Here is a 27,648-nt window from a genome sequence, read left to right on the forward strand (position 1 = left end):
ATCGTCTTCACGACACAGAGTCTAGGCAAGATCCCAGGGAAGACGTGGCGAGGGAACCGGAAATTGCTGTCACAGCACCCAGTACTCTTGTCCTGCGTCGGAGTACCAGAATTCGACGACCAGTATCGCGCTACGCACCTTAAACAATGGTTTGCAACCATTAATAAAGGGGGGAGGGATGTGATAAGATTAGTTTGCCGTTCCGGCGCCCGGGGGTGTCGATGTTGCAAGGAAATAAATACGGCGCACATGACCAGCTAGTCAGTGTGGAACCCGTCAACGTACGTGTGTGTGACTCGGTCCAGCGACCGGCATGGCCCAGGACTATCCGGTTATTACAAGCAGTGTTGGAATTTGGTCGGCGATGTTTTCAGAATTGCTCAACGTGTCACATGTCACAGCCACGAGTCCACTCGACCGCGGTGGGATGGTCACGTCATCGTCGAAGACACGCAAAGGTTTACTTCGCTGGTCTGTACAGGGCCCATTCGAAACTTGATCTGGGGCCATCCAAAACGTAACCCATCTCTCAGGAATCTTGATAACGACGTCGTATTCATGCAGGAAGTCCATGCCCAAAATCGGGTCTTTGCAGCACTCCGGTAAAATTACAGAAGTAGCAATGAAATCTGAACTGCCGATATTGATTCGAGCGGTACATTTGCCCGTCGGCGTCACCAATCGACCCCCTGCGGTTCTTATGTTTCGGCTCGTCCATATTGTTCTGACTTTCTTTAGGCAGTCGGCAAGTTCACGGCTGATAATAGAGAAGTCCGCACCAGTATCTACCAGTGCTGTTACTGGGCGTCCGTCTATACAAATGTCTAGATTGGTGTTTACGATTTCCGTTAATGTCGGTGACGTCGTATCGTCCTTGGTATCGTGCGTCGTACGATCCGTGGTATCATTTGTCGTATCGCGTCGTAGAGAAGATGTTGGGGGGGTGATAGCTGTGATGTGATTGTGCACGTTTAAAAAGTGCGCCACTTCCTCAGCCAGAAGAAGATGAAGATAACGCTCGGTTGTGATACGTGTGGGCGTGAACATTTTGGTCCAATAAGGTCCCTTCACGGAGATTTAGGAGAGCCACTGGAGAAGAACAGTGAAGCTATAGGCAGACGTGGCCGAGTCGGGACCGAGTGAAGAAGGTGGCCAGGGCGCGGGAGTGGCGGCCAGCAGAGCTCCTGCATCAAGGTCCCAGTGGTCTCCCACCTGGACACAGAGCTTCTTCTCGTCACCTGACGTGGGCCAGGCTTGTTCCGGTTTTGTGGCGTTGGCCAAGAAACGTCTCCGGCTTCGTGTGCGAGCTGCGGCTGCCGAACGCCGAAAGGTCGCTCACTTTGACCAGCCCGACGCTTCCTGCCGTGCCAGTCAACCACGTGAGCGTCTCAAGCTAATCGCCAGTCTTTCCCCTGCTGCACGAGTGCGTCTTCACCATTACTCGGTCGCATCAGTTGCAAGCCCCGCATCACCGCTGTCATCGTTTGCGTGAGTGTGTCCATGCCTTGGTAGCACAGCCTTCGCTGCAAGCACCACGTCTCGCTATGCTGTGAGAAGGCTTATTTTCCACTGAACATTTATGTCCATGCACTGTTCACGTCTTCAGCCACTTGTTCTTCTTGCTAACCTCTTTCTAGTTATGTACGCTGTGTTCTTTGTCTGCTATTTGTCTTTTAGGGGTTTCTTAATATATTGAGTGTTGGGGATTTGGGTGGAAGCAAATGGTCTCGCCAGCTCTTTTCCCGATGATGGTCATGCCATCGGTGGTTTTTGCTTTACACGAACCTACTTGAGAGCTTGCCCATTAAACAGCCTCGTGACAATAGCAACTAGACGGGCGGCAACCTTCCCTTCAAAGGTCGCTGCTGTTAGTTTCCCCGACAAGGGCTAGGAGATCTGCCCCGGACCACCTCAGAGTAACTGCGCTGCTGCGGCGAGTTAGGTGCAGGTGAAGGAGAGCTGTGCTTGCGAGTCTCCACTGCTGTCACGGCGGTTATCGAAATAAGCACGAAGGGAGGTTTCTAGAAAGTTTTGATGTCTACGGTCACGGTATGGGCAATTGCGGAAAATATGGCCGGCTTCTCCACAATGAAAGCAAAGTGGTCGACGGTCGGCGGTGTGCCACAAGTCCGTCTTACGGATGAATCGTCGACTGGTGGGCATTCTTTGCGACCAAGATGCAGATGCCGGCGGAGTGTACATCGGTGACGTTTGCATAGGCACGTTCGACTGTGGATACGGCTGCGGCGGATTGGGAGCTGGGGCCCACGGCTCGTTGTAAGGCCCTTGGCTGACGTCACGATAAGCCAGTGGAGACGAGTTGTACGATACTGGAGTGGGTCGACGGACAGCTGATGTGTAGCTTACAGACCACTGGTCTGAGAGTGATTCGGGCAACGAAAATGCCTGGCGGAGTTCTTGCCGCACAACTTCTGCAACGCAAGCTATGGTATTTTCTTGCGGAGTCGCAAGGAGGTTTCGGATTTCCTCCCGAACGACCTCACAAATGAGCTCTCGCAGAGAACACTCACTACCGGCAGTCAAAGCAGAGAGGCTGGGGAATGTCTTGTTAGGTTGGTCATGGTATCGGTGCCGTTGCTGCAGTGCTCGCTCGATTGTCGTAGCCGCTTTGACAAATTCCGCTATACGCTTGTTGGCAGATTGTGTAGGAGACTGGCAAACAGCTCTTCTTTGACGCCCCTTATCAAATGTAGCAGTTTTTTACCTTCAGGCATCTCGGGGTCAGCCCGCTGAAATAGGCGGGCCATGTCTTCCGCAAACATGGCGACGCTCTCGTTTGATTTCTGTATGCGTGCCTCGACGAGCTGCAGAGCAGAATCACGGCGGTCGGTGTTTGCGAATGTCCCGAGAATTCGCTGCCGAAATTCATCCCACGAAGACAGCGTTGACTCGTGGTTCTCGTACCACGCAGGAGCGCTTTTTGCCAAAGAAAAGTAGACGCACGATAGCTTTTGTTCAGTGGGCCAGGGGTTGGCTTTGGGGACTCACTCATACTCGGCTAACCAGTCCCCAACGTCTTCATAAACCTCACCTTGGAAGGTCTCAGGAATTAGCGGCTGATCAACATTAAGCTGTGAAGGCCCTCCGGTAGCCATTTCTCCAGGCACGTATTGCTGGAGAAGTTCGAGCGGATTGCCTCGGGGCTAAGGCTTCGCTGTCGGCGACTGTAGCGGTGGACAGGAGTATCCACTGCAGAAATGGATTGCGGTGGCGGACTCGATCTGCCAGGGCGCGGAGGTGTCCCAAGCATCAGTTGGAGAAGTCCAGCGCCTCCACCAATGTCGCTAGGTGAAAATAACAGAATACAGGACGACGGTGCGACCAGGAAAAACGAGGTCTGTATTAACAGAACAAAATAGCAGCCGCTTCGACGCCGTCTTTCTCGGAGGAACTGTGGGTGCTGTCCAGGCTCATCACTTTGTCGTCCTCTGTCTTCTTGCTCGGCTTTTAGCCGTGACAATATGTTCTACGAGATAACAAAGATGGGGGATGTGCCGCGGACAGGTTTAAAAGAGAAAAAAAAAACATACCGCAGGTAGAAACGGGCAAAGAGGGGGGAGGGAGCGAGCCGAGGCTGCCGAAGAGCTGGGCATAATGATAAAAAAAAAAAAACGAAAGAGATTCAATGGGTTAGGAAGGTACTAGTGTCAGTTAGCGGGACTGTAATGAATGTATGTAGGGGGTGCGTTTATTACATGGGTGAAAAAAAAAAAAAATCCAAACTTTGACAACTGAAGTTGGAGGTGCGTTTATTATGCGAGTGTGTTCATTGGTAGTTCATGTGGTGCGCATGACGCCTTATTTTGCGTGGTTATAATTCCTTGTACGGTTTATTTATGTTTCTTGTGCCCTTTTTCTGTGCTACTGCCATTGCCTCATCATTGATGCACTTTAGCGTGTGCTGTTTCACTATTCGTGTCTTTTCACATAGACAAGGCAAAAACTGCTTTGTTTTTTTTATTGTCATAATATTGCAACATCGAGATGATGCCCCCCCCCCCCAGTTTTTTTTATTAAGGAAGAATATTGCCACCTGCCTGTAGTAGAGAGGCGTATGCAAAGGCTAGGGCTGTGACCACTAAAGAAAGAAGTACGCACATTATATTTTATTGTGTAGTCACTTCAAGTCACTGAGGAAGAACATTCTCAAAGCAGCTTTTAATCGAATTAGATTGGATTTTATTATTTCTAGTAATCTCTCTTCGGGAGCCATTCACTCATTGTCACCGGGACATCTGTTCTCCCGTAAAAAGATTCTTAATCGTACAAGGTTGTTTTGATTTCAAATCTCTCAATAAGTAAAATATAAATTTCTTAAGAACATCTTATAATTCATTTTATTTACAAGTAATATGTGATCCCCTCTATCTAATGACTGGTTTCTTGGCTGATCCCCAAGAGTGGGTGTGAGCCAGGCACTTAAGCCATTATCATCACCCTGCTCTGGTGAGCAAGCTTCCCAACCGATGCGCGTGGTAAGAGCCCTGTTGCTCAGCCTTCAGCAAATCTTCTCTAGACCTCTGGAACGACCTGACAACATGTGCTATTTGAAATTTGCTAAAAATTATACGTCCAGAATCGCTATTCGCTTCAAACATAGAATTCACTATTCGTGTAAGCCTACAGTTTACGAAATTTGCTTTCTCTCTCATATTGTTATGGTGCGAATTGGTTTCAGACAAGCTAAATATGTTACATAGACTTTCCCAGATAACAATTTTTGAAATAGCAGTGCTCAATAATTATTTTAGCATGTCTGCGTTGCTTTAATGCTAGCAAATTAATGTTCATTTCATATCGTAGTGAAAGGAGTTGAACTTCAACTCTTGCAAACAACAGATCTGATGAACACAGGTCGCTGATAGAATAAACCAGTAAAGACCATGGACAAACAAAAAAAGTGGCACACATGAGAAGTGTACGGTCATCCGTGCTTTATTTGCAAATGTCTTCCAGGATAATCAGCGTTGCATTCACTGTTCAGACAAAAATATAAGGGCAAGGCTAGGGGAGGGGGCACTGTCACTGTGCTACGTAGTGAAGCATACCGTGAATCTAAAAGGGTGCTTCAGGATGGTGTTGTGGACAGGGGTTCAGCAGCTTGTAAGTTCCCATACCTGCCAAGTCTTCCCGATTTCGACTAGTTCTTAGCTTTTTATGGTTGTCAGGAAAATCTCCCGGAAATCAAAATTTCTGAGCGTGATTTGGCTGCTGGAAAATGCAGCCCAATCCGTTCCAGGCTTTTTTTAAACTCATCGCATGTTATTGTAAACAAATTTCTGAAACGTTCATCTGAAATTACAGTATAATCTTAATGATGCCAAACAGGTAGATAGGAATTTGTGAAATTCCCCAGTCAAATCTCGCTATGTCCATCGGGCCAAAACTCGGGATATTCAGAATAGATTTCCTCATCGCAGCAGGTCGTATGAACTTTAGTACTGAAACAGTCGAATGGCGGTAGAGAGCAGCGTGCTCGAAGCTTCTGAAGGGTGCGTGCGGCCTGCACACGCATTGTCAGAACTGTGGGTATCATTTGCCACAACCACTAGTAGCCCCGAGAAGTTTGAGTGGCGCCACCTGGCGGATGACATCACGGCACGGACTCTTCGATCTGAGTTGCGGCGCGCCTATATAATGATGTGCTCACTTCGTGTACTGTTTCAATGTTTGTGTTCTCTTTTTGCTTATCTCAGGCTGCAGATAAATGAAGAAAACAGATTCAGTAAGGTTTCAGGTAAAACAATAAAAAGCTTACTTTTGCTGCTGCAAAATCACAAGCTGGGTCATATAGCAATGTGAGATGAGTGAAAAGGTCTGTGTCGCGCTGCTAATCCTGATGATGGATTTCATTTGTGGCGATAACAGCCACATTGTGACGGGTGTGAAAATCTAGAACCTGCTTCTCTTTTCATACAACAAACTAATTGACACATAACCATGTGATTTTTAGAGGGAATTAAGACACCATATTTAAATTATAAGGCTGAGATCAGTATGATTGATTCATTTAGGAGATATCAGTGCGTCTCCTCTTTTAGCAAAATTTGTACTGTAGGAATCCATTATACGGACAGCGCTTTCACAAGTGTATCAAGCCCCGCACTCGCGTGCAGCATCGAGTATTGCAACATATACCGGAAGGCACTCGCCCTAGAATACCGCCGTCGCTGTTGTGTTTTTTTCTTGTACTTGCTCACTCAACATGTTGTTTATTCTTATCTTTCTTTTGCAATAATCTTGGAAGGTTCAATCTACTGAAATTGCTGAGGTTAAGTGCAGTTGAGGTTAGGTATGGAAATTCCTATTGCGGTCAGATTCTGTCTTCGTGCAGAATCGTAGCAATAGTGCGGCTGCGCTCCGAACTATCAGTTTGGATAGCCACCTCATATGTTAAATTTTCTTGCAGTTGATTACCTGTTGGTGGACATGAAGTGTAATACCAGTTGTCGCCTCATCGAAGCAAAGGTTGTTTAGTGATTACATGGGTCGAGAAGCCTATAGGTTGTGGGGTCTAGAATGGCCAGTGCGCGCCATGCTCTTGGAGTGAACGGACACAGTTGACGCGGTCGGGGCAAACAAAACAAGCACACATACATTTATTTACTCAATTTTAAACGACGATATCGTCCGCCGAATGATACATAAATCGTAATTAACACATTAAGTCATCATTACACAAAAACTACCAAACACTCAAACAACATAACACAAAAGCACACAAAAGGCGGCGGTGCCAACGCTTCACTCACCACGTGGGCCTACCGCAGGCGGCCCGCGATGCCGTCCACGGCAGACCCACTGCGAGAGACAACTGTTCGCGGCAACCGCCACGCACAGAAGAGGCTCGCTGAACTCTCACCCGCCACCAAGGCCTGCCTTCCGCCAGGGGTCACCGCCGGCGCTACCACTCTACCAACAGTGGTACTCAACGCGAACACGTCATCTATCACCTGGCGGTCGTCACCCGAAATGCGGCCTTGATGCGAGACACGTTCGCCACACGGCGCAAACAACTTTACAGGGGTGTGTCAGCACTCCCACATTCCCCCAACCTTAACTCAAACCATATCCCTAAAACAAGGATCAGCTGCACAAGTTTTAACAAAAAAAAAAGACATCGCATGTCCATAATGTCCTTGCACCACGACACTGCCGCTGGTCGACACTGCTTCGCTGTCCGGCTCGACTTCACCTCAGTAGCGGCCCCGCAACAGCAGCGTTGCCGTCGGCGTGACAAACCGCCAATAGCGCCGACACGTCTCCCAGTTGCGACCAGCACTCACGAAGACGCCAAACTGCAGGCAGTTGCGCAGGTCCCAGGCATCTCCATCGCCCAACCTCACGACCGCGTTCCTGGCCAGCGACGCTGACGATGTGCAAAAGACAGCCGGTCGTGGATGACATCCCTCCCACTGAAGACATGCTGAATACACCAAAAAAAAAAACTCGAAAGAAACAATGGATCAGGGCCTAGGAAAGGGATCTTCGGGCTTTTCGGCCACGTTGTATGATGGTCAGTACGGCTAGCCGATACATCGGCGGCAGCCAAGACGCCCATCAAAATTTTAAAAAATCACTTTACTTAACTCCTGCATTGCAATAGAAAAAAGTGTGGGAAGTAGAGCGCAACACCTCAACACCACGATCCACCTAGTTGTGCCACGTGCGACAGGCGGCTGCACAGAGCCTTAGGCATAATGAGTCGCTCGGCAACAACCGGCAGCCGCGAGGGGACATCTACTCTGTGAGGTGGCCCTATCGCTCGCCGCACACAGCAGCTTACCGAGCGATCGGCGTCCCCCACCCCAGCGTCGAGCCGCAATACAAGTCAGCAACAACGTCCGGCTCCCTGAGCCCAAAGAGATAGAAGCTATTTACAGAAAATCGGACCACCCATGAGGCTTCCGTACTCACTCGCTTCGAGCCTGGCCTACAAACCACGTGCTCTAAGCCTTGCTCACCCCAGGATGCGGACCGCATGGCTCTCGTCCTAATTCAACAATGTTTTTGAAAACTAAACCCCAACAAAAGAGAACAACACTTGCGAGCAAAAAAAAAAGTCAACCTGCCGACAAATTCAAACACGTCACAAAACCAATCTCCTCGCTTCTCAACAGAGCACACCGCCGACGCTAGCAAAGAAGTCCCCCTGGGCCTACTCTACTCCGGTGCTAAGAAAAGCTTGTACCGAACCGTAAAAACTGTCGTCTGATACTCCTAGAGCTCCACGTTGGGCAGCCAGTGTGGGGTCTCGACGAGGCGAGCGAGCACCACGCCGCGCTCCTGGAGTGAAAGGACACAGTAGACTCGGTCAGTACAAACCGAACACAATACACATTTATTTAAGTAATTTACAACAACGATATCGTCTGCCGAATGATACATAAATCGTAATTAACACACTAAGTCATCATAACACAAAAACTATCAAACACTCAAACAACATAACACAAGAGAACACAAAAGGCGGCGTCGCCAACGCTTCACTCACCACGTGGACCTACCGCAGGCGGCCCGCAGTGCCGTCAACGGCAGACCCACCGCGAGAGACAACCGTTTGCGGCAAACGCCACGCGCAGAAGAGGCTCGCTGAACTCTCGCCCGCCACCAAGGCCTGCCTTCCGCCAGGGGTCACCGCCGGGGCTACCACTCTACCAACAACGGTACTCAATGCGAACACGTCATGTATCACCTGGCGGTCGTCACCCGAAATGTGGCCTTAGGGCGAGACAAGTGTGCCACACGGCGCAAACAACTTTACAGGGGGTGTCACCATCCCCACAAGGTTGAAATTTTTTTCAGGCTCAGGGGAGAGCACCTACTCGAAATGGTCATCGTTCTCTCTGCCTGAGGAAAAAGTTTGGGGGGTAGGGGACAGGTCCGGTGAGCCATCCCCTGGTTATGCCACTGCTCCAGCCACATCCGTGAGTGCGCCATAGGAAGAGTTCAATTGGACTTTCTGACATTTGTATTGAAATTGTTGCTATCAGTGCAGCTCCCGCGTGAAGCTTCTATTAGCGTTTGTGACGCGGCTGTAGAACACTCCAGCATTTCACGCAAATCATGGTATAGGACTACATAATCTCTGGCGACTGTTGAGAAGAAACCTGTACATGTATGATCCCAGTGAACGGAAATATTTCATTATTCCCGAAATCGTTGTGTGTGCAGCAGTATTATTTTGTTTGTTTGACGAATATGTTACGTGAGCGCTTATGACAGTCACATTCATAATCTCTCCTGCTGAGAAAGTGCAGTTCCGTCAAATCATTTAGATCATTCGCAGATAAAGAAGTAACTTGCATGGTAAAGCGCAATGTATTAGTAAATTGAAAACATCCCAATTTTATTTCTCATGCTTTGGCAAAGACATGTTCAAATGCAGTCTAGGCCTAGTTGTAACAATGTTACATACCTGCCAAGTCTTTAGGATTGGCCGGGAGACTCCCGTATTTGGACCATTTATTCAGTTTGTACAGTTGTCATGAAAATCTCCCGGAAATCGAAATTTTTGTGCGTGATCCGGCCGCCTTGACAAAAAAGCAGCTCAATCCGCTCCAGGCATTTTGAATTACCCTATTTTATTATGAATGAGTTTAGAGGTGTTCACCTAAACGTACAGTAGAATCTCAGTGATGCGAAACTGCGGCAGATGCGAATTCATGAAATTCTCCTATGTCTATTGGGCCAAAATTAGAATTTTCCAAACACATTTTCTAATCACGGGCGATATGAACTTTAGTACGGAAATCGTCGAACGAAGGCCAAGAGCAGCGTACTCGAAGCTTCGGAAGCACGCGTGCGATGATTACCCATGCACACTGAAAGTACAGTGTGCGAGATTGTCCTTGCCACAATCGCTGTCGACGAAACCGTGGTTGCTTTTGATGCGGTCATGTATGGCGACGACGTAACTGACAGAGTCCCGAAAGTGTGCGTGCGTCCAACACTCGACCAGTCAAAGCAACGCTGCTTTCCGAAAACTCTGCGGACAAAACCGTGGCAGATGCGATTGTAGACGGTATAAAATGTCTTTTGAAAGCATCAGCGCAATCAAGCGCACGGGGATTGAAAAAGGAACTACCATTTGCCTCAACCGCCGTGCACAACATCCCGGTCGCGGCGGCGCGATAGCAATCTATGAGCTTCAAGGGCACGCAGTGGTAGACTAAAGGGAGTGAATACGTAAGAAAAAAGTCAGTTTCGCCACAAGGCTCTCTCATCTTGGTGAGAAACCCTACCTTCCTGTGTTCGGCCACTCCAAGCCTACCGCAACGCTGATGTTTGCACTTGCGATTGAGATCCCCTCCCACCCCCTCTTGTTTTTCGCGATGTTTTTTGTTTGTTGGTGCTTGGGCCTTTTTTTTGGTGCCGAAAAAAAAAAATAAGAGCAAATAATTCAGCCCCCCTTTTCCCGCCACTTCGGCAATCTTCGGATTCAGAATCCTTGAACTTGGCAGGTATGATGTTAGTACCACTTGGCATATTTTTTTTAGCATCCATTCTGTAGTGTACGCGATAAAAACAATGAACGTTATCTCCTGGATCACTATGTTCACAATAAACCTTCCGTTCGGACGGTAGTCTGCCTATCATAAGCTAAATTATGGAAACTTCTTACAGCTTTAAAAACTTTCACTAGTTGTGAAACCTTGAACCTTGTATGTTGAGAAATTGGCATCATGAAATTGAGGAATAATTAACAACGTATCGCTAAATAGCGCATACACGGCGGGTGCTGAAAGAGGCAACAAGCGCTGGTGGAACAGGTAAGTCCGTGCTGTGCGCCGCGACCGCAGCAACGCCAGTGTTCGTTCTCAGGGCTAATAGACAAAACAGGGTTTCCTCTAGACACAATCATGTATGGCAAAAACATACCTGCCAACACAACTGCGGCAGATGCGATCGTAGATAGCAAACAACGACTTGGTTTGAAGGCATGTGCGCAGCCAGTGCACGTGTATCGAAAACGGAACTACTGTTTTCCGCAAGTACCGGGCACGAAACCATGGTCATGGCGATGAGATCATCATAGTTACTACTAGCTAAGGGCACGCGGCTAACATAGATTATAAAGGCAATAAAGGCCTCGAAAAGGCTAGATGCGTTTTGACATTCCTGTCCAAAGAATGTAGTAATGTTGTTCCTGTGTCTGGTTACTTTGGCTGTACTTTGGCATCCAATTATTCTGTTGGCCTCAAGTGAAGCTTCGACATGAACTTTTTCGGCAGCCGGCTGCGATGTCCTCTCCATTCACGTGTCCCTCTTGAAGACATAGGCGAGTTGTTTTGACAGAAATAGTTGTTGCTGTATGTTTGGATAATGCGAAATTTGAGGAGATACAAATATGTGTGTGTTCGGCCACTCCAAGCCAAGACCGCAATGCCAATGTTTATGGACCCTCCTCTCCGCACGCTTCTTATTGTGCAATGTTTTTGTGTTTACTTTTGATAAAAAAAAATTGTGGAGAATATGAATTGGTGCAACCCCTCCTCCTATTGTAGAAATATCCCGGATTCAGAATCCTTGAAATTGGCAGGTATGAATTTATGTTCCATTACCTTTTAGCATGGACACCCAACAACAAGAAGTCTTTCTTATAACCGATAAAGCGGCATGCAGGCATTGCATGCAGGGAGCTATTTCCCCAAAGAAATCTTTGCTCTAGTGATGCCTAGCCCGAAGGAATTGCAGGACTAGGGAGCCTTCTTCGTTTCTATTTTGTTTTGTTCTCCTGCTTTCTCTCTCATTCTCTTTTCCAGTTTTTCTGCTGTTCTTTTTTTCTTTATTTCTATTTTTCTTTCCATGTCTTTCTTTTCTTTCTCGCTTGCATTCGTTCAATTATTTATCACGTCTGTGTTGTCAAGTTCCCTAGCTGTAGCAGCAATATCTGCACGTAATATCATTATCAAGGCACTTGAAGAACAAAACCTAGAAGACTCTTCTCCTTGGTGCCAGGGTGGACTCGGTGTACCACAGCTGGCTATGCGCAAACTCCCCCTTCTTTTTTTCTGGGTTTTACATAGCCAGCATATTGAACATGCTGATAATCCCTCACACAAACCGGGCCAAAATGCTTAAGAGCATTTCATATTATTTCAGTATCATCTCGTAGGCTTGAGCATGCAAATACTAACAGCAGAGTTTATTCTCGAACAAATGCAGCCACCAGTGATAATGCTCGAACGTTCACTATTGCATGTATAAATGCTGACGTGCCTCTCTGCGAACCAGATTATCAATGGCTAACACCGCAATGAGTGCCAGTGGGTATTGCTTTAATCTGACTTCCAGTTTACCGACCTCAAGTTCACCCAAATAAACAGCCCCATCTTGGACATTATACTCCTGCCTTCATCAACATCACAACGACATGAGATTACGTTGCTTTGCCCGAGTTACGCTAAGTGATCACGACAGCATACAACAGCCGGGCCGGCTAAAGTGCTTTGCACCTAAAACATGCAAAAATAGAAGTAGAATAGAATAGATGTAGAAAGCTGCGAGCGAAGCCGAATCAATAAAAATATGGAGAAGAGATGCACCTGACGTGGAGTGAAAAGTGTTTTGTCTTCTGAGCCAACGACAGCAGCAGCTCTATGCACGTCCTTGAAGACACATAACAAGGCATGTTTCTTCTGTGGTTCAAGAAACCATATTATGGAAGACTGTAGCTGCAGTATAAGCAGAGAAGGAAACCTCAAGAAGCTGGCTTCTGAAAACCGCTGCTTTCATTGCGCCATCGTAAGTCACCATGCCAAAACGTGCCATCGAAAGGTAAAATGCAGAAAATGCGAAAGAAGACACGTGTCTTCGATGTTTGACTCTACATAGAAGCCCGAGAAATTTGAAAATTCAAATAACCCAGCTACAGTCACAACTAACAGCCTTCACACCGGCTCATACGCCAGTCTCAGAACAGATGCTATGATGCAAAACTTTCAACTGTGGGTTATCGGACACACGAAGTGCACCTACATCCATGGTATAGCAGACAATGGTAGCCGACGCACTTTCATACGAGAATATGTATCCAAGACGCTCGGACTGAAAGAACTAGGGAAGATTAGTCGCAGTCTCAACACTTTTGGACAGACAGGATCCATTTTAAGGCTGTGCCATATCGTGGAACTTCGATTGCATGGTCAATACAACAGCACTGAACACTTGATTCAAGATATGGCGATTCCCTTCATTTGCAAAGACGTAGTACTGGTACCTGTGAACCATGAGTTCATAAGGAAAAATGAAGATAGTGAACGCCCCATTTCTGATAAGCTATTTTCACCTGGAATGCCCACTGTGCCAGGAATAAATTTCGTAATTGCAGCGGATCACTTGTGGAAGTTCATGACAGGAGAGATTTGACGTTGCTCCAGTAGCAGGAACCTAATTTCTCATGGTTCTACCTTCTGATAGATGTTTCAAGCTTCACTCTTCTACAGCACATCGGTCAGCTTGCCCTCACAAGTGAGCTTACTACGTGTGAATGCCTCAAGTGAGATGATCGGCAAGGTTCTAGGAAAGTACAGTACTGGAAACTTGAAAGCATTGGCATATTACAAGAGGATGACAGCTCAACAAAACGCTGTGTTTTGGTGTTGGAAGATTTTCAAAGAAAAGTTTCATTTATTGACAGTCTATATGAGGTTGCTCTCCCTTGGAAAGCAGACTGGATAATTTGACAGTAATCGAGCGGAAGCCTTAAAGAAATTGTTGCCCCTCGGAAATAAAATGAAGCTTAATCGTGATTTCGCAGTGGAACATGGGTCGACCATCACCAATTATATGAAGATGGGACATGCTGAACGGGTGTACAAAGAACTAGAAGAAAGTGACACGCTACCATCTAGGATCTATTACATGGCACCTTATGCCGTCATACAAAATAAGTCTACAACTACAGGAGTATGTATGGTCTTCAACACATCAGCGCATAGACCTGATTAAATTTCACTGAACCAGTGCTTGGAAAAGGTCCCAATCTGCTAAGTGGTTTGGTGGGTCCTATCATAATATTCTTGATGAACCCAATTGCCTTAACGGTTGGTATAGTGAAGGCCTGTCTACAGATCGGTCTTAGAAAAGAAGATCAAGACACTCTGCGGTTTCTCTGGTTCAAAGATATTCATTCCAGCTACAGAAAATCCGGACCATGAAATTTAAGAGTAGAGTGTGACCAGAGTTCTCTTTGAGACCACAGCGAGCCCATGTCTGCTAAATGCCATTTGGCGACAACACCTGACAACCATTTAGTGCAAACTACAGCCTACAGTTGAGATTTCAGCTGAATCTTTCTACGTAGATGACCTTCTCTTCGGCGTTCCAACAGAGGAGGAAGCTCAGCAAATCTACGGAGATGCCAGTGAGATTATGGAATCGGCAGGTATACGTCTCAGAAATGGGCGTCAAGCTCGAAGGCTTTACGTCAATAGCTTGCTGTGACTGAGGAAATCGACATTTTTTTGGGCTCCGTGAAAGTGCTCGGACTTATATGGAACTCGTCGACAGACGTTATGAAGGTTGTCTCAAAGTCGGTGCTTGAATTCTTGGAGACAGAGCAAAAAACATGCAAGATATCTGTGCTTTTCGATGGAGTTGATAGCACCTTTTAATATACAAGCGAAGCTGTTATTTCAATAGCTGTAGAAAGGGAAAGTTGAGGGGGACGAGAAGCTATCAGGAAATCTTGGTATACAGTGGAGTAAATGGTGCTCAAAATTGCATGAAATTCAAGAGACAGCGTCAGTCGTTGAATAACTGCTTTTCCAGAAGATGGAACTATGCAACTATGCCTATTTTATGATGCCAGTCGGAAAGCTTATGGAGCCCGCGTGTTTTTGAGATATGTTGGACATGATAAGACCGTCGCTGCAGCCCTCCTCATGTCTAAATCAAGAGTAGCCCTTTGCAGAAAGTTACAGTGCCCAAATTCAAACTTCTGGGAGTGGTGCTTGCAACTAGGTTTGCGACATTCCTTAATAAATCCCTGAGGACACTTGAACAGAATATATATGTGACTGTCTCAACCACCGTCGTGCTAGATAGGATCCGAGGAGTGCCATTGCAACGGCAACAGTTTGTTGGCAACAGCGTGTCGGAAATTCAACACAGCTTTAACAAATCTTGATGGTGACATCGTCTTAGCACTGATATCTCTGCAGATTATCGTACACGCGGCATGTCGTTAGAATTCCTGAGCTGCGACAAACTATGGTGGCAAGGTTCATCCTGGTTAAGAGAAGAGGCAGCGACATGGTGGACCGTTACGCCGAATGCTTCGGGTGGTGAAACAGAGTTGAGCGAGTCTGTCATGCAAGTCTTATATGCCAAAGCATTTGGGCCAATTTTGAACCTGGAAAAATACTCGAATCTCACAAGAGTCTTGCGAATTACAGCATGGGTTTTTATATTCGTTCAGAACTGTCGAAACGCATGCCTTGAAAGAAATCATCCAGCATAAAAGATAAGGACTTGTGAAAAGCTGAAAAACTATTGGATCAAAGTAGTACAAAAAGAGGAGGCAGGGATTGACAAACTCGAGAAAGGAAAATTGTTAAATCAACGGTAGACTGTAAAGACGCTCCATCGTTTTCTGGACGCGGAAAAGTGACTGCGTGTAAGAGGCAGGCTACAGTTAATTCAAAAAGCAGAAAGAGTAAAGCATTCTCGTATCTTGCTTCCAGATTATGAATTCACTAAACTTCTAGTACGTGGCTGCCAACGGCAAGTTCTTCATGGAGGTGTACAAGGCACGCTTACTGAAGTTGGAGAGAACTTTTGGATACCTCGCGGCAGACAGGTCGTGAGAAAAGTTATTGGTGGACGCAATACATGTGCTAAGTATAGAGCCAAATCAGCGAAAACCCCTGTGGCACCCTTACCAAAAGAAAGTGTGTGTCGCTCCGATCCTTTTCAGACTGTGGTAATAGATTTCGCCAGTCCACTGTACGTGAAAGTGGACAAATCATTTTCGAAGAGTTATATAGCTCTATTCTGGTGCGCTGTCACAAGAGCTATACACTTAAAACTCATGTCCAGTGTATCAGCCGACAGATTCATGCTGCTGTTTCAAAGGTTCATCCTACGTTGTGGATTACCCGCTATCATATATATGGACAATGCACAAACCTTCGAGAGTTCAAAAGAAATTACTTCTTTATCGAGCGCATTATTCAACGGCAAATTTCAAGAATATTGCTCTCAAAGAAAGCTTGAATGAAAGTTCATTGCAGAAAGGGCCGCATGGTGGGGAAGCTTCTGGAAAATAATAACAGTGAAGTCCTCCCTACGGAATATTCTTGGTCAGCAAAGGCTCATACTTGAAGGGTTGACCACAGTTTTGCATGTAATAGAAGTCGTGATCAATTTCAGGCATTTCACATACTTATTGTCGTCGCCAGAAGTAGTACTGACAGCAACCCATTTCTTGACTGGTAAAAGAATCACTGGCATTTCCTACCACGAACAAGACATCGACATTTCAAGCTACAAGGACACACTTAAAAGAAGATGGATTTACCATGCACAGCTAATTGAGCACTTTTGGAGAAGATGAAGAAATGGGTACCTTCTGAACCTCCGTTTTGCACACCACGCCAGTGTTCAAGCTCAAAATTCTGGCATTCTTTAACAGGGTGACTTAGTGCTCGTGTATGAAGATAAAGCATGGCAGAAACTTTGGAAGGTCGGAAAAATCGTGGAGGAACGCCAAGGACGAGATTCGAACATCAGAGGCTGTTCTGCTCTGTCATGAAAAGAGCAGTACAACATCTCTACGGCATTGAACTTTCGTTGTCTTAAATGACTCGAACTGCATCCTTTTTCAAGACGGGGGGGGGGGGGGGGGGGGTAGTGTTAAAAACTTCCTCTATTCTGTAAGAGCACGAGCGGGCAGAGAAGAAAAAAGACTAAGATCAGCTGCAGCATTTGCCGTGAACCATATGTCAATGTTACAGTCTTCTTTGCTCTAAATATATTTCTTAGCCCTCTTGACCAATGTTGTTTATTCCTTAACATGGCCCACCGTGAGTCAGCTATGCCATGGTACACATCGACCCTTTGCTTTCTAGAATAAATAGCTGTGAAGAAAGTGTAGCACAGTGAAAATGGGAAAAGTGGCAACTCCTATTGTGCGACACTTGGTTACAAAATTCAGATTGTGTGACGGTTGATATTTTACACTTATCTCACGCTATACTACACATCTTAACACAGTTGTTTCCCGACATATTGTCTTTATAGGGCCTTTTTGCAATAGTTTCGAGCAGCGACATGGCTCTCTGGTAGAATGCTGGGCTGTCTTTTGGCACCTGGGATGGTCATATATTTTTTAACCAGCTTTCTGTTGAGTTCCACAAGATAGGGTCTGAAAGAGCTGTTAACCTCACTTCGTGAACCACACAATTCATTAATTTTGCTTAAGCTCTTAAGATTGAATGCAGTAATAATAAATTATATTGTTAGACGAAGTGAGTCGTGTTGTCATCCATAAGGAGGGCTAGCGTTGAGATCACAATTTTGAAAGTGCGTGCACTTGCCGCACGCACAGAAAAATATGCTGAACGCTCACTAATAAACTCTCAATGGGGGGTAGTTGGTACATCTTCATCATGCTTGTGATGCACTGCAAGGTAAGGGAAAAAAACTGTGTTGCATCACTCTGTGTCGTCTCTTCTGAACGCACTGTGTTCAAGATTTGTACAGCAACATGGATGACTGGTGGAGACTTTCGGTACATCTATTCCATTCCCATGCATGTACAACACAGAGGGTGCATACGAATGGACCTTCTAAATCGCATGGCAATGGTGCTGCCGCCTTGCAGATCAAAGCTCAGTGCATACCCCCTATATGGCAGCTCCAGGGAAAGAAGCACTTTTTGCGCAGTTTCTCCGCCTTGCGAGAGAAAGCCTTGAATGGTATATGAGTCATCTGTGATGGCAGCTGAGATAGTGCGTGCGGCAGTGATCGTGACTGCACCTTTAAAATCAATGTTCACAGTTGCTGCTGAGCAACACAACCCTCTCCCCACCCCCTCTCCCCACCCCCTTGAAGACAGATGGGGCGTTCCTCATTGCTTGAGTAGCAACCGATAGCAGCGCTTGCACACGGGGTGATGTCACCTCATGCGCCCTCCGGGCAATGGAGATATTTTGGCTCTTTTCATCTCTCCTTCAGCAGCGTTCATTGCCCCCGCTGGCGCACTTTTACCCGTGCGTAAAACATACAAAACGTGGGGAAATGTCGATTTGCACATTACACAAACCATGACGGCGATGGCGAAAGCCAGTCAAAATGTTATGATTGCTATCGCTTTATAAAAGAAAAAGTGGCTTTCGCCTTAAAACCGTCTTTCTAAAGGAAATTATGGGGTGTTGTGCAAAGAGCTATGTATGACTTCGGCGCAAAAGGAAAGCGATGTTTGTTAAACCTTGTAGTCCATATTTAAACGCATCTTCTAAAATTTTCACTGAAGCTCGATTGAAGCCCATCTTCATATCTGCAGAGGCAACCCGCTGCATGTGTCAATGATAGTCTGAAAGAACTGCGAGAATGCTCTTGCTGCAGCACAAAGAAGCCTCAAAGAGAAAACGTGGTGTCGGAGAAGGCTGACTTTATGAGGCTGGCTTAGTGACATCATGTTTTGCCAAGTAGTATAATCAATCGTGAAGGAAAACAACCTCTCTTTCTCCTTGAAGTTGTTTCAGGGGAATGCATTTCGAAGTGTGTATATTTAGCATTGAGGAATTGTTGTGCATGGCAGCAGTTGTCTATCACGTCTGCTGAAATCCGCATGATGTCATTAGAATGTTATTTCATAAAGTACAATTTTGTTGATCCAGTGTTGCGTTAGCTAGAGTAAAAAATAATTGCTTCACAAGTTCAAGAATGCTTTCCTGCAGGACGCCTTCATTTTTGCATCTCGAGTGAAATTTGGAGTGCTCCGAAGATATCATTGGCTCTATGTGATTTGCAATGAATAGAAATATTTCTGGCTTCTCATAAGAGGACTATAATAATTATTCAAGGCTTAGAATGTTTGTGGAACTTGCTTCTCCCGTGCACTCCAGGATGTGAGATTAGCTGCTCCAAAGTGCTACAAAATGAAAATTTTTCTGCTCAAAATATTGCTCGAAATCAGAAGACCTTAGCAAAGTCACTGTAATCACCATTTACTACAGTGTTAAGGAGCTGAGGATCTCTTGTCCATTGTTGTTTGAATATCTCTCGTCATTTCTAGGCCGCTAAGTCTCCCCGCGCCATATCTTCTCTCTTTCTCCCTTTCTTGTTCTCGTTATCAGTACCATCCGCTTCAGCAAGGGTTAGTATGAGCCTGGCCTTTACCTCGCTCTCAAAAGCCTTACGCAGGTGTCCCAGTCATTCAACTTCTCTCGTGGGAAGGCAAGTGTCAGCCGGAGACCCTTTGACAATTCCTGTGAGAGGCAAGATGCTTGACATAAGGCAACCATCGAGTGGAGACGTTTCAGCTCGCCAGTGGAGTGAACATTAGGCTTTTGATATCTGATCAGTGCCAAGATCCATGGGTGTGCAGCTGTAATTTCTTTTGTGAAGACGCCATCACATTGCCCATGTTTACGTTGGCGGTCAATATTGGTGGTAATTCTTGGACACCTTTTGTTTGTCCACATACTTCTTGGCGCTTGAGTATGATTAGTGAACTTTAGAATGAATTGTGCATGGTTGGTGGTGTTAGGACGTCTGGCAGAGCAGGTTTCGACTGGGCACTTCTTTCGATGTGGCCTCGGTGATTCACTGCCAGAGTTGATTGCAGAGGTCGAGTAAAGGAAGCACAGCTCAACCGGTCAAGTATGCTGCCACTGCCGGCAACGGCTGCTCTATGTTGACTGGCTGCATGTTTGACAAGTTAAGGAGGAAAAGCAGGGCTAAAAAGGAGGGTAACGTGGGGTTGCCTCTAGCTGCCTTGGCACAATGTGCGTCGCTTAATTTATGGTGCGAATGGATTGATGATACGGTAGCCAAAGTGCTGGCAAAATTTCTCTAAGATATGTTCATTTAGGTCTTCCATTACACTTTAGGCATGTTTGGGCTGTATTTTGTTTGTTGTATTGAGAGAAGCAACACTTTTGTGCAGGGGCTGCCACCAGAAGGCTTTGGGCCAGTGGCAGAGCTGCCAGAGTGAGCTCATTTTGGCCGGCCTGCTGGACGAAGTACCCCTCGAGGAGAGCAGCCACGTAGCTAGAGACAGCCTGGCAGAGGAGTGGGCACAGTACGAGGACAAGCACAGGAGGGCTGAACTCTTCTACCGACACTCCCTGATGGCGACTGCATTTGCCAAGTTTGTTCAACTTGTTTATTGTCCTGCTAGTGCAGCACTGATTACAGTCATTTATAGATGGTACGAAGGGCCTTTTTGTGCCTATCAGAGTCATATTGCATTAAAGTGATGTCAAATGCTGATGTTGCATGGTATCGTGGCAACTGCAGTAGGAATTTGGGCAGTGTTGAAAAGATGCGGTTCAATCTTTCCAACTTTTCCATTACTTTATCTAGTACGTGAATCTTAAAGCATTGTTATGCTTAAAAGTTATTTTTAAACATACATGGTGCAGGTGAAAAATTAACAAATTCCGGAACACCACGAAACACTGGTTTCATTAACAATAAAGCAAGGTTTTCTTGAAGCCAAGCACTAGTGGTGTCCCTACTTTATAAAACTGTGTCAACAAGGTCCTCGTCATCACTTGGAAACCTGAATAAAATGCATATCCAATGCACCAATAATCAGCCTGAGCTACAATATTGTGTATACTTACCACGAACATTACTTTAAAGATGTTCAGCACATAATTGACTAAGATTAGACTGTCTGGGTATGTATATACAGTAGAACCTCGTTGGATATGTTCCCTGTTAATATTTCTCTGTTCCTAATGCTCAAAATTGCGAAAACTAGAAATGCCCCATAGAGCTTTGGGTTAATACTTTCAGCTTAATATGTTACCAGAAAATACGATTATTCAGCAGCAACGTTCAGCATTCGGCAAACTGCAGTTGTATCATACGTTGCGTAAGCAGAAACTTATTCAGGTGAGGAATAAAACCGCTCTCACGAGCTTGTGGAGAGAGAGAAATGACATTTATTTATACATCAGGCGTGTAAGAAGTCTCCGGCCTCGCAGGGCGCAGATGTTCCCTATCTTAAGATTACGGCTATTATAGTCCAATAATCTCAGAGCTTAGACCTCGAGGATGTTGTGCTCCGACTAGGCGACAGTTACTCGGGTTCCTCCGCACCCGTTAGATGGGTCGTCGGCTCCTTTTCTTTGTTGCTTCGCCAAAGCCTCCTCAAGCCGCTGGATGGCCCTTCGGCGAGCTTGTGGACAACCAAGTGGCAGACTACCGCCGCGTGGTGAGGGCGGTTTCTTTGCCTACGCACACAGACCTGTATGACAAATCAAAGTCTTCAAATGGTTTTCAAAAAATGTGTGTTATTTTATGTAGCACAGAGGTTTTCTTTATGAGCTGGCACCTTGGCAAAAATTTAGGGATACCGTATTTACTCGCACAGTCGTTGCACTTCATTTCGCGGAAAACGAATGAAAAGTTAGGGGGTAGAAAAACGTGCGGAGTGAAAAAAACCGAGTTGACCACAAATTGGGATTCTCATGCTAGAAACTAACTAAATGCTTTGAGAAGCACTAATCAAGACTTACCATAACAAGAAAACCTCCGGTTCAACACAAGACAAGATTTATTTGAGGCCAAAGGAGTTTTTCAATACCGTACACAAAGCTTGCTGGAGTTGCAGGTGTAGTGTTAGCGTACGACGTTAGCCTTAGGCTGATCGCCATCTAACATGGAATCGTCCGCAGTTACCTTTGTAGTGGCGGCGTGTGCCGCCGGTTAATGAACGACTAGACAACTTGAGTGCCCATCGGAACAAAAGCTCTTTATTCCAACTTGCGCATGCTTATATACATAAGCAACACAGGCGCCCCCTGCAGCAGGGATCGTGGAACTGAAACCAAACAGGCCAATATACAACACATTCCCTTTCTTAAAAACAGCCTTATGGATTAGCGATTTAGTAGTTTAGTGTGTTAGCACATATGCAAAGAAAACACTACACAAAAATACAACCTGTACAATGAATGTAACTACTTAGTACTACAATATCGCACAATTTACAAAAAGGAATTCGCCACACTGGATATGTCCGTTTCATTCACTTTAGCACAACTTTTCTTGTTGCACCTTGTAGCCATAACGCTCTGGTGGTAGTCTCTTTCTTGGTGGTTGCACCCTGCGTTGTTGTGTTACTGCTCCTGGAGACTTGGCGGACTGTGTCGCAGCAGGCGACCCGTGCGCCTGCACAGCCGGAGGAAACATAGGTGCCTGCGCAGCGTGCGCAGGAGACGTGGGTGCCTGCGCAGCCGAAGGAGACGTGGGTGCCTGGGCATCGTACGCAGAAGACGTGGGTGCCTGCGCAGCCGAAGGGGCAGCAGCTGAAGTCCTGGTAGTTATCTCTGGGGTGGGGTCCCCGCATGTAGGCAGAGATCCTCCTCCACTAGCTATACTGTTTCCTCCCCACGTATAAAGGGCGCCAGAGGCTCCTGGCACCTTTGAGAACTTCGATGCATTCGACGTTTTGCCGTCAGCCAGGCGAAAAGAAGATGGTCTCTTCCTGCTGATCACTTCTCTTGGGTGGCTGAATTCCAGGTCGCCTTCAAATCTAGTTGTGGGTTTCTTCACTCTGACGAAGTCACCAACGTCAACTCAAGTTTCTCTTGCAGCCCTCCGAGCGTCCGTGTATCATTTGCTGTTCTGTTGCTTTTGCTTTACCCGCTCACGTAAGCGCCAGAGTTCCGAGTTAGGGCCATTAAAGAAGGTTACCGACGGATGCCCGACGACATCCAACCGAGTTCTTGGCAGCCGCCCGTGTAGCAGAAGAGCTGAAGCCCTTGCCGTTGTAGCATGTGGTGTGCATCGGTAAACACCCAGGTACTCTGTTACCGCCTGGCGCAAAGGTCGCTGCTTGAGAACCGCCGCTTGAATGAAGCCTTTTAATACTCTGTTAAAGCGTTCCACATGGCCGTTCGCTTGTGGATAGTATACAGATGAATGTTTGACCTGGATGCCGCAATCTTGAAGAAATACCTCCAACTCCCGAGATGCAAACTGTGGACCGTTATCGCAAATAATCTCTTCTGGGTAGCCTTCACGCGCGAACACAGCGACTAAGAAGCGTATTACTGTGCTGGTTGTCGTTTGCTACAGAAATGCACTTCGGGCCATTTGGAATAATAATCTACAAGCGTGATTGCATATCTGCAATCGTAGGGCGCCTCCTCAAATGGGCCTACAATATCCATGCCGAGTTTGAGCCACGGCTGCTCTGGAAAGGGGACCGGTTGCAAGGGTGCAGCTCGCACCTTGACGCTCTTGTCTGCTTCCTGGCATATGCTACACATCTGGATAGCTAGCTCGACTTGGTGGTCCATGCCCGGCCACCAATACTTTTCTCGCAGCTGCGCTTTTGTTCGCACCACTCCGGGATGCTACTCATGTGCTGCAGCGATTACCTGCTGCGTGAGTGACGTGGGAACCACAAGCCGTTCGCCGCGCAAGATAAGATTGTCTACCACAGAAAGTTCGTCACGTACTTTGAAGAATGGCTGAAGCTCGGCCATTCGTCGTGCAATCGTCGTGTAATCGTCGTGTGCAGGCCACGACGATTGCACATAGATTTTGCTTTGTTGCAGCGCCCTATCTTGCAATTTGGACTGCTCAAACTGTTCTCTGGTAATGCAGGAAGGAATTTCGAGAACCGATACAACCTCGTCAAACAGCGTTTCTTCTTCCTGGAAACATGACGCGGGCAGGCGTGAGAGTGCGTCCGTCACTTGGTTTTGCGACCCCTTGCGGTACTCGACGGTATAGTTGTACCGTAGTAGACGCTCTGTCCATCGCGCTACTCGCAAGGGGCGCCTTCCTGTTCCTTGGGTTTAAAGCAATGCCACCAAGGCTTGATGATCAGTGAGCAACGTGAAGTGGCGTCCCCGCAAGTACATGTGCCACCGCTCGCACGCCCAAACACAGGCCAACGCTTCCCGTTCTCCTACCGAATATTTTCTCTCAGCTGGTGAAAGGACTCGAGATGCGAAAGTGACAGTGTGCAGTATATGTCCGTCCACCTGCTGTAGGGCCGCTTCAACTCCACACTCTGATGCGTCCGTCGACACTAAGACATCGACACTAAGATTCATCGAACATCCTCAGTATAGAGCTAGATGCCAGCGCGTCTTTGGTCTTTTTGAAACTAGCGTCTATCTTGTCAGACCAAACGAATCACTGCCCCTTTCTTAGCAGGACACGCATTGGTTCAACCATCTCAGTGCAATTGGGAAAAAACCTAGAATAATATTCGACCAATCCCAGAAATGATCGAAGGCTGGCTGGATCCATTAGCAGCGGCCAGGCGTGGGCAGGAACGGGGGCGGTGGTGCCAGTCCGGAAAACTCATGGTGCGGGAAACAGTCGGCGAAAATGACGAAAATCACACCCCTCCTAAACGAGCATCCTCGTCGCCAATGTAGTGCCGGCGTGTGCCGCTGGTTAATGAACGACTAGACAACTTGAGTGCCCATCGGAACAAAAGCCCCTTTATTCCAACTTGCGCATGCTTATATACATAAACACCACTGGCGCCACCTGCGGCAGGGATCGTGGAACCGAAGCCAAACAGACCAATGTACAACAACCTTCTCTCAAAATAAACTGTTACCATCCGTCTCAGTATTAGGCACATGGAAAGACCAGCGCGTCTTGCTGGCTCTCAGCTGCCCATGTGGGCGTCGCCAGTAGCGAAAACAAAACTCGTCAACTCCAAAGTGCCTACCGGCGGCCCTGTTGTTGTTGTTTAGTACATGATCTATCACTTCCAACTTGAAAGCAGTCGTGTAGCTTCTGTATTACTCCATAGCGTAACCACAGCATGAGTAAACGAACACAAGCTAACACGCGGTAATGCGCTCTTGCCGCTTTAGCTTCGCTTGGATTGGATTGGCACTTTCTTGCTCGCGTGTCACATGGTGATGACCCCGGGAACTTACCGCTTTTTGACAAGACGCGTTACTTGAGCACTTCTTGGGACAGTGTGACGAGTGAAAGCGTTAGCAGCTATTTGAGGAAGTAAGGCTTTCGGCGGCAGCTTGCATCGGAAGATACAGAGCTCTGCGACGACGACTCTGTAGCGTGCACGTCTGACATGGACGACGACATTGATGTGAAGTTTTTTTCCACTAGCGCCGATGCATTGTTAGCCGAGTTCGTTTCCAAAAACGACAACGTCCTCACTTGCGAGCCACAAAATGTCGCCGAGATTGTCGCAGAGGTGGTGTGGGTTGACGCAGCGAAAAAGGTGTGGGACGAGGCATAGAAAGACAGCAGCAAGAACGAAAGCATGCGCCGACTGGCTAACTTCGCCAAAGCCCTTGCGGGAGTGGAAAATTTACAAAGCTTCTTTCGCACGAAAAACAATGAAAGCTACAAGGGTCTACAATGTGTGCAGAAGTAGTTTTCTTGTCCAATGGTGTGAAGCCGGGGCATAAAATTACTATGTTTTTTTTTAGAAATAAATGTGTTTTGCCATTACACCTTTGTTCGGCCTTGTCAGCCTTGCCTTAATATTTTGCTGTATTCAGATCGTATGTTTATCTCCCGCGTTTTTTTTTTTTTTCTTTTCAAAAATGTATAAACGAGGTTCTGGTATATTTTCATCATGATAGCAATTGTAACTTTGTGTTTTTATGCCTCCCTCTCTTTTCGTCCCTCCATAGTCGCCGGTGTTTCTTTTCACGGTTCGAACAGGCAACTTGCAGCAACACCAGAACAGCGCCCTGTAACTGATGTGTTCCTATTGACAGATTTATGAGACCGAGGAGCGATGACTTGAAGGAGATGGGTAGGAGAGAGGGCCCTCTTTTTGTTGTGTAAACAAGAGTATGCAGCTGGAACCAGAATTTGGGCCAGTTGCAACAAGGATTTAAAAGTACAGACTGTGCTTTTTTTTAACCCTGCCCAGCTCCCTTTCTATTCCTCGCCGAAGCACCTATTGATCTTGTTTGCATTACTAAACAGTTCACTATCGAAAGCGTTCAACTGACTTTGTGCGAATATTCGAGTGCTTGAAATGTTTGAAAGAATATTACAGTAAATGCAGTGAATATAGTGAGGGGGCTGTCAACTCGGTGCTAATGTTATAATGAGGGGGCCCGTCAGCATAGTGTAAGCCTGACTACAGTGACAGGGCCCATCAATGTAGTACTATCGTTAAAATGAGGGGGCCCGTCACTGTAGTGAAATCGTAAAAGTGGTGGGGCCCATCATAATAGCGATGCAGCTATAGCGTTGGGCCCCGTCACCGTAAAGCAATGAATACGGTGAGGGGGCCCATCACCATAGTGTAATGATAAAAATGAGGGGGGCCGTTGCCGTGAATTTGTACCCGTTTTAGACGCCACCGCCTAGCTGTTCTGGTGGCATAATGCTTTGACGTGCAGTTAGGAAAGCAGTCATGTCGTGGCGCAGGTCGTCGGTTCGAATTCCCATTTCGAATGTTTTCCTTTTTTTTTTTCAAGGTAATGCTGCCAGAAACTTATGTCTGTGTCTGTGGTGGTTTTTAGACAGCCCTACCATGTGGATTTTGTAGCGCAGTGTAGTTGGTGTCCGACTTCGGTGTGAATCGTGCTCTTTTTTATTTGCTTCACTCAGTATGGTTTCTAGTATTGTTACATGTTTTAAATTATAATCATGTTCATTCATCGGGGATGTAGCTATCCACTTTCTTTTACGTCCAACGTGGAATGAAGACCTTTCCCGGTGATTTCCGATTGATACTGCGCTGGGCGAGCAGATTCGGTTGTATGCATGCGAATTAACTTTATTATCGCATTGAACAACCACTCTCGGCAGGATTTTTGTTCCTTTTCATCGATACCGCAACTCTAACTAATAGTTTGTTACACATAATGTGATGTTCCCAAATCAATCCGTTTCGCGTATTTTTCGTGTCGCTGTATAAAGGAGACATGTGGGCTGATGCCAAACTCCTACGTTAGTGTGCTCTCTGTAAATACTAGCACGGTGGTGGGCTCTCTGTAGCTGTCTTCCCATCCTGAGCCGACACTTGTTCTGCGGGAGTGGAACGTGTGACGTATCGTTCTCAGCGATTAAAATGCAAGTGCGATGAAGAGATGGGCGTGAACCGGTCGTCTGGATGCTTTAATTTTCAAGTGCGGCCTGGTGTGGCTGCGGACTTGGGTAAACCATGACCAACTCGATGAATTAATACGCAAGAATGAATGTGCATCTAGCAGCGACAATGTGTCCTACAATGAGGGAAGGTATAGCCATAAGGAGTTGAATGCAGTCACCTCGTTCAGCAGTAAGGAAAAAAACAAACAAAAAACTTTTCGAATCACTTCAGTAACAGTTGCACTATGAGGCCCACCACTATAGGCCGGATTGTTAAAACGGGCCATCTCAATATTGCATCATTACGGCGTTGTACTATTTTCCTCGATGCGGTAGTGTCTGTGTACCCGCTTCTAATGGTGGCGGTGAGAACTCGCTACACCT

General features: G+C 46.6%; 1 protein-coding gene across 4 annotated transcripts in view; it reads left to right on the top strand.

Annotated features, from left to right (window-relative positions):
- Positions 1-27,648, top strand: part of xmas (RRM_XMAS2 and SAC3_GANP domain-containing protein xmas) — a 417,359-nt gene that overhangs the window by 236,172 nt on the left and 153,539 nt on the right. For all 4 annotated transcript variants that reach the window (XM_075896259.1, XM_075896258.1, XM_075896260.1 and 1 more), the window contains one exon: positions 20,141-20,344. In XM_075896259.1, the coding sequence (XP_075752374.1) occupies positions 20,141-20,344 (204 nt within the window). The remainder of the gene's footprint in view (positions 1-20,140; positions 20,345-27,648) is intronic.

The sequence above is a fragment of the Rhipicephalus microplus genome, chromosome 5 (assembly GCF_043290135.1).
Source record: "Rhipicephalus microplus isolate Deutch F79 chromosome 5, USDA_Rmic, whole genome shotgun sequence".
NCBI classification, from domain to species: Eukaryota; Metazoa; Arthropoda; class Arachnida; order Ixodida; family Ixodidae; genus Rhipicephalus; species Rhipicephalus microplus.